Source organism: Carcharhinus amblyrhynchos, unplaced genomic scaffold (genome assembly GCF_965287045.1).
Source record: "Carcharhinus amblyrhynchos unplaced genomic scaffold, sCarAmb.v2.hapA chromosome_295, whole genome shotgun sequence".
Lineage (NCBI taxonomy): Eukaryota > Metazoa > Chordata > Chondrichthyes > Carcharhiniformes > Carcharhinidae > Carcharhinus > Carcharhinus amblyrhynchos.
Window position 1 is genome coordinate 21,941 of NW_027650035.1, and position 12,753 is coordinate 34,693.

The 12,753-nt window shown below is 46.2% G+C and overlaps 1 protein-coding gene across 1 annotated transcript in view; it reads left to right on the forward strand.

The window, feature by feature from the left end:
• The window catches only part of LOC145339043 (zinc finger protein GLI1-like), a 39,823-nt gene that overhangs the window by 15,559 nt on the left and 11,511 nt on the right, over positions 1-12,753 (forward strand). The window contains exons 3-5 of the mRNA XM_080183468.1: positions 6,017-6,224; positions 7,496-7,685; positions 9,171-9,269. Of these exons, the coding sequence (XP_080039594.1) occupies positions 6,017-6,224; positions 7,496-7,685; positions 9,171-9,269 (497 nt within the window). The remainder of the gene's footprint in view (positions 1-6,016; positions 6,225-7,495; positions 7,686-9,170; positions 9,270-12,753) is intronic.

The following is a 12,753-nucleotide window of genomic DNA, read 5'->3' on the forward strand; positions in this document are numbered from 1 at the left end:
GTACAGTCCACGCATCGTTGTCATCTGCTGTGTCCTTCACAACCTGGTGCTTCAATATACAGAGAAACTGTCTGAGGGGGACACAGAGGAGCGACAGGTTTCCTCAGACAAGGAAGATGTTGAAGTAGACGAGAAAGAGGCAGTCCAGGAGGGAGAGGATGTTGGCCATGAGGCAGTGACGATGGCCAGAGAGAGCAAACTCGGGATGGGTTCATTGCCACTAGATTCATGGAGGATGATGAGGAAACTGTCGAGGACATCCCACTGTCAACGTCACATGGCTTCTGTGAGCATTGCCCTCCTGTCTGACTGATGGCAGTGCACTCTCACTGATAAGGCTCATGTCATGGGGAGGGAACAGTTGCCCATAGCCCCACATTCCAGGAGCATGACGACAACTTACAGTGGGGACCGTGCATAAGTCCTCACCGGGCTTCTGTGAATTTTGAATCCTTCTGGCTGATGGCAGCTTGCTTACTCTCAATGACCAGAATCATTGGGCGGTACGGTGGCACAGTGGTTAGCACTGCTACCTCGGGTGCCCAGGGACCTGGGTTCGATTCCTGGCTTGGGTCACTGTTTGCACGTTCTCCCCGTGTCTGCGTGGGTTTCCTCCAGGTGCTCCGATTTCCTCCCACAGTCCAAAGATGTGCTGGTTAGGGTGCATTGGCCATGCTATGTTCTCCCTCAGTGTACCCGAACAGGTGCTAGAGTATGGCGACTAGGGGATTTTCACAGTAACTTCATTGCAGTGTTAATGTCAGCCTACTCGTGACACTAATCAATAAACTAAGTAAAACTAAATGTATCATAGCGATGTCACGCAGAGTTTCACATCTCCTGATCTGACGATATCCTTGCTGATCTGTGCCCTTGAGGTTCACTGTCACTGGAGGTTGAAGGAGTTGGGATGGGGGTGAGAGAGGGTGGGAGGGGGCTTGCAGAGAGCACACACACTGACAATGACTGGGATGAGTGATGGTAGCCCAGTACACTGTGGGAGATGTCCTCATACCCGATGAGAAACAGGCTTCACTGATGTGTTCACTCACTGTGAGGGGACATCATTAATGTGCTGACAGCCTTGCAGGAAGCACATGGAGGAAACTTTGGACTGAGCACACAGCCTTTCTCTGGAACAGGTATCAAGTTTTCAGGTCGGGAATACAAGAACGCAGCTCACCAGAACAGAGAGTCATAGAAAGGGCGCAATTAATGAGAGCTTATTCAGAGGTGGTTGCTATCCCCAAGTGCTTAACACCTGTGCCCACACTGTGCAACTGGAGCTTCTTAACCTTTCTAAACCTGCTGCCACATCTTGCTGCAATCCCCAACATCCACAGCGGAGGTGGAGGCAACTTGCTGTCTGCCACACCCTCTTGTCTGTGATGCCCTTGGCGGGCAACGTCTGGTGTTGGATGCCATTCCTCTTCCCAATTGGAAGCTTGACAAAGAATATCCATCAGCCTCTGGGAATTAATAGCCAAACCAAAAGACATGTCAACCCAATGATGGAAATAAAAAGGGGTTGTTTTACACTGAGAATGTAGCTCTTCTTTTGGAGATTACTGCCATCTGTTGGAGGAGTAATGAACAGCACTCTGATGTTGCAATATTTCCATAAAAGCAAAATACTGCGGATGCTGGAATTGGAAACTAAAACAGAAATTACTGGAAAATCTCAGCAGGTCTGACAGCATCTTTGAGCTACGTGGTAGCACAGTGGTTAGCATTGCTGCATCAGGGATCCGGGTTTGATTCCCAGCTTGGGTCACTGTCCATGCGGAGTCTGCACATTCTCCCCGTGTCTGCGTGGGTTTCCTCTGGATGCTCCAGTTTCCTCCCAAAGTCCAAAAGATGTGCAGGTTAGATGCGTCGGCTGTGCTAAATTCTCCCTCAGTGTATCTGAACAGTTATCTGCAGACCTCCCGAGGGTAGTGACCACAATATGATAGAATTCCTACAGTTTCAGGATGAATGCCATAGGCCCACATCCAATGCCTTCAGCTTAAATAAGGGCAGTTCTAATGGTATGAGGGAGGAGTTGTCTAAGGTGAACTGGGTAAACAAACTAAGATACAGATCGGTAGATGAGCAGTGGCCGATATTGAAACAGCTGGTCCAAAATGCTCAGCAGGATTTTATCCCAATCAAAAAGAGGGATTCTAGGAGAAAGAGACAGAATCCATGGTTAACACAGGAGGTCAAGGATAATGTTAAATTGAAAAGCAGGATATACAAAATGGCAAGGGATGGTGGTAAACCAGAGACTGAGAAGCTTTCAGGATCCAGCAACAAAAAGGGGAGAAAAAGCTCATGAGGAAGAAAATGAATTTTGAAGGAAATTTTACATGCAGCATAAAAACAAGTTGTCACAGTTTCTGTGGTTATATCAATAGGAAGCAGAGATAAATACAAAGAAATGGCAGAAATGCTCAATCAATTTTTTGCATTGTCTTCAAGATATTGAAAGATGGGCGAATTCAAATCACAGCGTAGAACTTCAAAAACTCCCAATCACAAAGAGTATTAGAGAAACTCAAAGTGCTAAAGGGGAAATGTCACCAGGACCTGATGAACTGCATGCTAGGGTTTTAATGCAAGTGCATGCAGAGATGGGGAACCCATTGGTTGAAATTTTTCGTAAATCACTTAATTTCAGGAGGGTACCAGAAGATTGGAAAACAGCCAATATGACGCTCTTGTTCATAAAGGGAGAAAGACAGAAGGCAGGGAACTATAGGCCAGTTAGTTTAACATTATTACTGGTAAGATGCTGGAGGAAATAGTTAATCATTGAGGAAAGCTGAATATAATTAAACCTTCAACATGATTTTATGAAAAATAAATCATTGACAAATTTGCTCAAATTCTTTGAGGATGTAACAGTGAGAATATAGAGGGAAATCTGTAAATGTAATGTATTTGGATTTCTAAAAGGTATTTGACAAGGTGCTGCAAAAGAGGCTGGTGCATAAAGTAAAAGCCTGTGGAATTGGAGGAAATGTGTTAGCATGGATTGAAAACTGGCTGTCACATAGAAAACAGAGTGTTGGAATAAATGGGGCCTTTTCAGAGTGGAAAGATGTAACTAGTGGAGTAGCACAGGGATCAGTTCTTGGCCGCAATTGTTCACCATTTATATTAATGAGCTGGAGGAAGGAACAAAGTAAGGTTTCCAAATTTGCCGATGATACAAAGATAGGTGGAAGGACAGGTTGTGATGAGGATATGGTGATTCTACATTCCTGGAATTTAGCAGAGTGGCGGGATGGCCTTATTCAAACATATAAGATTCTAAGGGGGTTTAACAGGGTAGATGGAGAGATATTTTCACTAGCGGTAGAGTCTGGAACAAGGGATCACAGCTACATGATAAAGAGCCAGTCATTTATAACTGATCTCTGTAGAAATGTCTTCTTACAGAGGGTGGTGAATCTCTGGAATTTTCTGCCCCAAAGGGTGGTGGAGGCTGGATCATTCGGAGTATTTAAATTGGAGTTGGATGAATATTTGATAGATCGAGGAATAGAGGACGATGGGGAAATGGCACAGAAAGGGAGCTGAGACCGGCGTAGATCAACCACGATCGTATTGAATGACGGGGCAGGCTTGAAGGGCCAAATGGCCCTCTCCTGCTTCTGTTCTTTTGTTCTTGTGTGTTTATGACAACATTGCCTTGATTTCCTTTTATTCGCTGGCAAGCCCAGTATTTATTGCCCATCCCTAATTGACCCTTCAGAAGGTGGTGGTGAGCGGCCTTCTCAACCCCGCTGCAATCCGTGTGCTGTAGGTACACCCACAGTGCTGTTAGGGGGGGGGGAGTTCCGGGATTGTTATTGAACATCAGTCAGTCCGTGTGGTGTAGGTACACCCACAGTGCTGTTAGGGAGGGAGTTCCAGGATTGTTATTGGACATCAGTCAGTCCGTGTGGTGTAGGTACACCCACAGTGCTGTTAGGGAGGGAGTTCCAGGATTGTTATTGGACATCAGTCAGTCCATGTGGTGTAGGTACACCCACAGTGCTGTTAGGGAGGGAGTTCCAGGATTGTTATTGGCCATCAGTCAGTCCATGTGGTGTAGGTACACCCACAGTGCTGTTAGGGAGGGAGTTCCAGGATTGTTATTGGACATCAGTCAGTCCATGTGGTGTAGGTACACCCACAGTGCTGTTAAGGAGGGAGTTCTAGGATTTTGACTCAGTGACAGTGAAGGAACAATGATATATTTCCAAGTCAGGATGGTGAGTGATTTGTTAAATTCACCATCATCTTGATTTTAAAATTTTCACTCCCCCCCTCCCCCCCCCCCCCGCCCCCGCAGCCCCTACACCCCTCTGTTTCTGTAACCTCCTCCAGCCCCTTTATGCCTCCCTATCTCCGTAACCTACTGCAACCCCTAAAACCCACCTATTTCTGTAAACTTCCCCAACCCCACAACCTCCCTATCTCTGTGATTTTCAGGTTTGCTGACAACACCACTGTCGTGGGTTGGATCTCAAATAATGACGCAATAGAGTACAGGAATGAGATAGAGAATCTGGTGAACTGGTGTGGCAACAATAATCTCTCATAAGAACATAAGAAATAGGAGCAGGAGTAGGCCATCTAGCCCTTCGAGCCTGCCCCGCCATTCAATAAGATCATGGCTGATCTGTCGTGTCTCAGTTCCACATTCCCGCCCTCTCCCCATAACCCTTAATCCCCTCGCTTATCAAAAACCCATCAACCCGCGTCTTAAAAATATTTAGCGAGGCAGCCTCCACCACTTCAACGGGCAGAGAATTCCAGAGATTCACCACCCTTTGAGTGAAGAAGTTCCTCCTCAACTCCGTTCTAAACCGCCCCCCTTTTATCTTGAGGCTGTGCCCCCTAGTCCTACTGTCCTTTCTGAGCGGGAAGAGCCTCTCCACCTCTATCCTATCCATCCCATTCATCATCTTATACGTCTCAATGAGATCTCCTCTCATTCTTCTAAACTCTAACGAGTACAAGCCCAGTTTATTCAGCCTCTCCTCATAGCTCAACCCCCTCAACTCCGGTATCAGCCTAGTAAACCTCCTCTGCACTCCCTCCAAGGCCAAAATATCTCTCCCTCAATGGCAACAAAACAAAGGAGATTGTCATCAACTTTAGGAAGCAGAAATGAGAACGTGCCCCTGTCTACATCAACGGGGACGAAGTAGAAATGGTCAAGGGCTTCAAATTTCTAGTTGTCCAGATCACCAACAACCTGTCCTGGGCTCTCTATGCCGATACTGTAGTTAATAAAGCCCACCAAAGCTTCTACTTTCTCAGGAGACAAAGAAAATTTGGTATGTCAGCTACGACTCTCTCCAGATGCACCATAGAAAACATTCTGGTTGTATCACAGCTTGGTATGGGCTCCTGCTCTGACCAAGACTGCAAGAACTACAAAAGGGTGGTGAACATAGCCCAATCCATCACACAAACCAGCCTCCCAATCCATTGACTCTGTCTACACTTTCCACTGCCTTGGAAAAGCAGCCAACATAATTAAGGACCCCACGCACCCTGGACATTCTCTCTTCCACCTTCTTCCGTCAGGAAATGATACAAAAGTCTGAAAACACATACCAACCAACTCAAGAACAGCTTCTTCCCTGCTGCTATCAAACTTTTGAATGGGCTTGCCTTGCATTAAGTTGATCTTTCTCTACACCCTAGCTATGACCGTAACACTACATTCTGTACTTTCTTCTTTCCTTCTCTGTGAACAGTATGCTTTATATAGCGTGCAAGAAACAATACTTTTCACTGCATACTAATACACGTGACAATACTAAATCAAATCCAATCCCCTACACCACCTCCCTATCTCTGTAACCTCCCCCAGCCCCCTACACCTCCTCCCTATCTCTGTAACCCCTCTGGTGCATACACAATAGGCTAAATGGCCTCATTCAATGCTGTAACAATTCTGTGATGTTTGAGTCTGGAGTGCGGCCATTTCGTGATTGCTGTGATCACCTTTGGATTTCTTTTCTGCCTCCAGGTTTCAGTTCCCGATTCATGACCCCTGGGAGCACGACAGAGAGAATTCAGAAATGCAGCACGTCCGGCTCTGCGCTCTCTGACACCAGTGTCAACCTACAGACCATGATAAGAACGTCGCCAAATTCACTGCCTGCCTTCAGCAACAGCTCCCACTGTGGCTCATTGACAAGTGGCTCATACGGACATCTCTCCATCATGGGCATCAGGTCAGGCCTTCAAATTAAAAATAAATCCTCCACCACCACACTAGACCGAAATGTTCCAATCTTCCAGAATGGGGAAAGGGCAACATGTGCATTAGATTGAAATCATCTCAACCCCGACTCATCCAGCCTCTCCAATCCAATCTCTGCAGAAACAGAAAGCACCAAGTGCTGAACTTGGATAGCAATCTTTGATTACAAGGACATATTTTCCGATATCAGCTTTGTCAATCCCTATCATAAAGCACAAAGCTTTAGCCACATCTTCAACTCCCCTCTTGCCAAAGGGGAGTTGAACTTTCTGAAGCCTTTGCTTTGGACGGAAGTGCTGATGTTGGTACATTTCCCCATGCAGCTGTGATTGACAGGGACACCTAGTCCAGTACAGTTGCACTGTCAGTCTGACTCACTGGACAGAATACACACACGCACACCTCTCGCACACACCCTCACATTCACATCAAACACACAGTGCACGTTTATCTGTTTACGTGAGGGAGAGAGTGTGTGAGAAAGTGTGTGTGGACCCAAATCTCTCTCAAAAAAATTCTAAATCCATAATTAATGAGAAAACTGTTTTGAGAGCCTGACTGTTTTGTCAGTTCAGCTTCTCACCTGAATCTCCGCACTCTGTGCACTGCAGAGGTCACAATCATGAATGTCATTAAAAACCCATTGGGGGTGGGGGCCTATTCACATCGGAGTTTGACAGTTCTGCAACTCTGTGCATATGCAGTGGCCCTGATCTGTCAGTCTCCCCATTTGCTGGCCAGCTTGGGACCCCTGCAGTACTGCCCCTCCAACCCCTCCCGTGGCCCGACTGCGGCCCCCATAACAATTCCAGGGCCAGCTCTGACACCCCTGTTCCGTCCTGGAAGACCGCAATTTCCAGCCCCCCCCCCGCTCCTCCCACATGGGAGGGAGGCAGGCAGGCCTGCCCCAATTGTCTATCCCTGCTGATTGCGCCCCCTTGACACTGGCTGATGCCTGGTGTGCAGTGCCAAGGTGCCACTTGGGCAGTGGTAGGGGGCACAAACCGGCACTGCTGGGGGGGGGGGGGGGGGGGTGGAGGTGGAGGGTGGAGGGTGGAGGAGGAGTGTGTGTGTGAGAGGGAATGGGGGGAGAGAGAGAGAGAGTGTTTGTGTGTGTGAGGGGTTAGACTGACTCGATGTCTGGGTGGACATTGTCCTATCCAGTCAGAGAGAGTGATTGCTGCATCAAGTGTTGGAGGTGCAGTGTGTGCTGGGTTAACTGTCACTGATTTCTAATTCCAGTTCAACATCAACAACAACCTCTGCCAAACATCAACACTTCCCTGATCAGCCGTGTGGCCTGACCACTGCATCTGGACACAGCCAGCCCCTCAGTCACCCCTCACTGCCCACGAGCTCCTGGCAGCAGCAGCCCTGTCGAAGCCAGCCACTGGCTCATTGCCAAGTGCACGAGAGCGCCAAATCTTTCCAGGTATGTAAACGAGCTGAGAGGACGGGAGAACCAATCAGCATATTGCTTGTCTCCATCCTGCATCCCAATAGGTGGGGATGCCAGGCGCGGCGATAGCAGTAACCTCTGGACAGCCGTTCACTGGCCAGCTCCGGCACTCCAGACTAGCCCCGGAAACAACAGCAACCTCTAGCCCAATGCTTCAGCAATATCCCTCCACTCGAGACTCTCCTCCAGGCCACTCAGAGGAGGAGGAAGGAGGCCCTGGGGTGGAGGAGGAGGAGGTGGCTCTGGGATGGAGGAGGTGGAGGCAGAGGTGGCCCCATGGTGGAGGAGGGAGAGGCCCCGGGTGGTTAAGGCCCACCAGGTCCAGTAAAAGTCTGCTGAGCAGTATAGGGAGATAATGAATGACCATTACTGAAGTAAGAGTCAGAAAGGGAAATCATGTCTAACCAATTTATTAGAGTTCTTTGAAGGGGTCACATGAACTGTGGATAAAGGGGAGCTTGTAGATGTACTGTCCTTGGATTTCCAGAGGTTCATTGTGTTAGCCTGGAGTTGAGGTTGGCTGGCTTGTAACAAATAGAGTATGCATTAAAGGGTCTTTTTCTGATTGACAGGCTGTGATGAGTCCCGTGGGGGTCGGTGCTGAGGCCTCAACTTTTAACAGTTGCCGTCAATGACTTAGATGAAGGGATGGCAGCTAAATTTGCGGAGGACACAGTGATAGGTGGGAAAGTCTGCTGTGTCGAGGACATAAGGAGGTTGCAGACAGATATCGAGAGATAGAGTGAGCGGGCAAGAATCTGGCAGATGGAGAATAATGTAAGAAAATGTGAAGTTCACCACTTTAGCAAGAATTAAAAACTAGAGCATTACTTAAATGGAGAATGGCTGCAGAATTCCGAGGTGCAGAGGGATCTGGGCATTCTCGTGCATAGGTCACAAAAATGTCACTCTGCAGGTACAGCAGGTAACTGAGACGGTTAATGGAATGCTATCTTAACCATAAGGAGGTTATGCTTCAGTTATACTGGGCATTGGTGAGACCACATCTTGAATACTGTGTATAGATTTGGTCTCCTTAAGAAGGAAGTAAATGTATTTACGTCTTTGGGCAACTGAGTTTTGGCCTCATGCCCGCCATGATGTCCGCTGTTGGCAGAGTGGACAATTCCATCCCTCAAGTCATTTCTAGCACACTAGGAGGCTATTCAGCCCATTGAGTCCATGCTGGCTCCCTGTAGACTAATCCACTCAGTTCCGTTTCCCTGCTCTATCTCCCCTTAACCCTGCTAGTTCATTTCCTTACAGTGCCAATCCAGTTTCCTTTTGAAATCTTTGATTCTCTCCACCTTCAGCACTCTAGTTGGCCTGTTAATGCTCAGCCATTGCAAATCTGATGTCTTTGGAAAGCTTAATGTGATGGTCACCCAGCAGGTAGAATATTGACACTTTATATATCGAACACTGGCTCTGACATCTTATTTCAATGCTTGAATACAGATGAAAACGGAATCATTGAGCAGCAGGTCACTGGATCCACTCTATGGCAAGTGTCTGGGAGAGAGATCAGAGGGAGACATGCCCAGTGCAGGCACTCAGGTAAACCACTGCTTATGTCTTCTTCTCATTCGCTTAGCTCTCCAACATACTGACCAACAGTAGGGTGGGGTTCGAAGCTGGTGTCTCCCAGAAGATTCATCTTATTGAGTAAATACCCTTGCGTTTCCCCAGAGTTGGATATCATTGGGTAAAGAAATTGCTGCCCAAGATTCTATAGCCAACCGAAAGATGTGATTGTTCACTGCAGCATTTCCACCTCAGCCCATGCTATGCCCAGTGTCAAATTCCACACTGCACTGACCGCCATCCCACACCACCACATAGTTACAGCAGAGCAGGCAAAGGTGTGACTTGAAGGGCAGTGCGGACGCAAACTGAACACATACCTATTGCTGGAAAAGGTTTACTGATAACCCAATAACTGACCTTACCAAATAGGGTTACTTTACACTATTCTGTCACCCTTAGTTGAACATCCAAATAGAAGTAGGCCATTCGGCCCCTCGAACCTGCTCCACCATTCCATTAGGCCGATTGTAACCCCAACCCAACATTCTGGCCAACCCCTGATAACCTTTCACCCCCTTGTTAGTCAAGAATCTACGCACCTCTGCCTTCAAAATATTCCTTGACCACTACTGCTCTCTGAGGAAGAGTTCCAAAAACCCAGAACGCTCAGAAGAAATTTCTCCCCATCTTCATCTTTAATGGGAGACCCCTTTGTTTTTAAACGTTATCTCCTAGTTCCACATCCCTCCACGCGAGGGGGAACACCCACCCTGTCAAGCTCTCTCAGAATCTGATATGTTTTGATAAGATCACCTCTCATTCTTCTAAACCCCAATGGGTATCAGCCCAAACTGTTCAATCTTTCCTCAGAAGATAACTTGTCTCAGGTATCAGTTGAGTGAATCTTCTCTAAACTGGTTTCCAATGCATTTATATTCTTTCTTAAGTAACTACTCCAGAGGTGATCTCACTGACACCCTGTATAGCTGCAGTAAAACTTCTCTACTTTTATATTCCATTGTCCTTGCAATAAACACCAACATTCCATTTGCCTTCCTAATCACTCGCTGTACCTGCATGCTAACCTTTTGTGATTTGCATACCAGGAAGCCCAGATCCCACTGCATCTTGGAGCTCTGCAATCTCTATTTAAATAACATGCTGCTTTTCTGTTATTCCTGCAAAGTGGACAATTCACATTACACTCCCTCTGCTAACTCACTTACCTACCTATAACCTTTTGTAAGTCCCTATGTCCTCTTCATAACTGACTTTCCTACCTATCTTTGCATCATCAGCAAATGAAACAATAGATACTGGATCCCTGCACCCAAATCATTGATATAGATTGTAAATAGTTGAGGCCCCAGCACTGCTCCACCGGTGGCATCATGCCAACCCAAAATGACCCATTTATGCTTACTCGCTTTGCTGTTAGCTAGTGAATGTGTTTCCCACTGCACCATGAGCAGTGTAGTAAACACTTGTGGCATTTTCTCAAAAACCTTCTGGGCACTGTCTCCATCCAAGATGTACATCTACAGGTTCTCCCTTATCCACGTTGCTAGTTACTTTCTCGAGGAACAAATTAGTCAAACTAATTCCCAGTCACAAAACCATGTTGACTCTGCCTGATTACAATGAAATTTTCTAATTATCCTGCCATAACCTCCTTAATAATAGGTACCAGCATTTTAAGTTGAAGTATTAGTGTCACAAGTGGGCTTACATTAACACAGCAATGAAGTTACTGTGAAAATCCCCCAGTCGCCACACTCCTGTTTGGATACGCTGAGGGAGAATTTAGCACGGCCAATCTATCTAGCCAGCACGTCTTCCGGACTGTCGAAGGAAACTAGAGCACCTGAAGGAAACCCACACAGACACAGGGAGAATGTGCAGACTCCACACACAGTCACCCAAACTGGGAATCAACCCTGGGTCCCAGGCGTGGTGAGGCAGCAGTGTTAACCACTGTGCCACCTTGCTGCCCTACAACAGATGTGAAGCTAATTGGCCTGTAGTTTCCTGATTTCTGTCTCAGTCCTTTCTTGATAAGTCACATTCGCTATTTTCCATTTGATGGGACCTTTTCAGAATGTCATTTATTTCACGTTCCTCCCTCCCTTTCACCTTTTGATTCACACTTATTTCCTCAGTAAAATATCTGCTTAGTTCATCCACCATTTCCTTATTTGTCCATCTAGAGGACCCTAGCTCAGCTTACTCTTTTCCTTTATAAATACCTGAGAAACTCTTGCCATCTGTTTTTATATTTCTAGCTAGCTCCAATTTCTCCCTCCTGATTGTTCTTTGTTACTTTGCTGCTTTTTCATATTTATTATGACCTGCCACTAATTTTTGTAGAATTATACACATTTTCTTTTAAATCAATGCTAACTTTAACTTCCTTAGTTAGCTACAGCTAGTGTATCCTTTTTGAAAAGATACATTCCAGTGAGAGAATAATGGAGTATTTGGAAATATCTCCTTAAATGTCTGCCGTTGCACCTCCCAACCCTTACACAAATTTGCCAATTCACTTTCACTCATCACAGTTCACTAGTCAGCCAATTGTCTTCAAGTCCTTGTGATTGCCCTTATTTAAGTTAAAACATTAGTCTTAGACCAACTCTTCTCTTCCTCAAACTGAATGTAAAATTCATTCATGCTATGCTCACTGCTACTAAGAGACACCTTCAATATAGAGTCATAGAATCAGAGGTTTACAGCATGGAAACAGGCTCTTCGGCCCAACTTGTCCATGCCGTCCTTTTTTTTTAACCCCTAATCTAATTCCAATTGCCCGCATTTGGCCCATATCCCTCTATTGCCATCTTACCCATGTAACTGTCTAAATGTTTTTTAAAGGACAGAATTGTACCTGCCTCTATTACTACCTCTGGCAGCTCATTCCAGACACTCACCACTCTGTGAAAAAATTGCCCCTCTGGACACTTGTATCTCTCCCCTCTCACCTTAAACCTATGTCCTCTAGTTTTAGACTCCCCTACCTTTAGAAAAAGATATTGACTATCTAGCTGATCTGTGCCCCTCATTATTTTATAGACCTCTATAAGGTCAGCCCTCAGCCTCCTACGCTCCAGAGAAAAAATTCCCAGTCTATCCAGCCTCTCATAACTCAAACCATCAAGTCCCGGTAGCATCCTAGTAAATCTGTTCTGCATTCTTTCTTGTTTAATAATATCCTTTTCTATAATAGAGTGACCAGAACTGTACACAATATTCCAATGTCTTGTACAACTTCAATAAGACGTCCCAACTCCTGTATTCAATGTTCTGACCAATGAAACCAAGCATGCTGAATGCCTTCTTCACCACTCTGTCCACCTGTGACTCCACTTTCAAGGAGCTATGAACTTGTACCCCTAGATCTCTTTGTTCTGTAACTCCACCCAACACCCTACCATTAACTGAGCAAGTCCTGCCCTGGTTCAATTGACCAAAATGCATCACCTTGCACTTATCTAAATTAAACTCCAAATGCCATTGA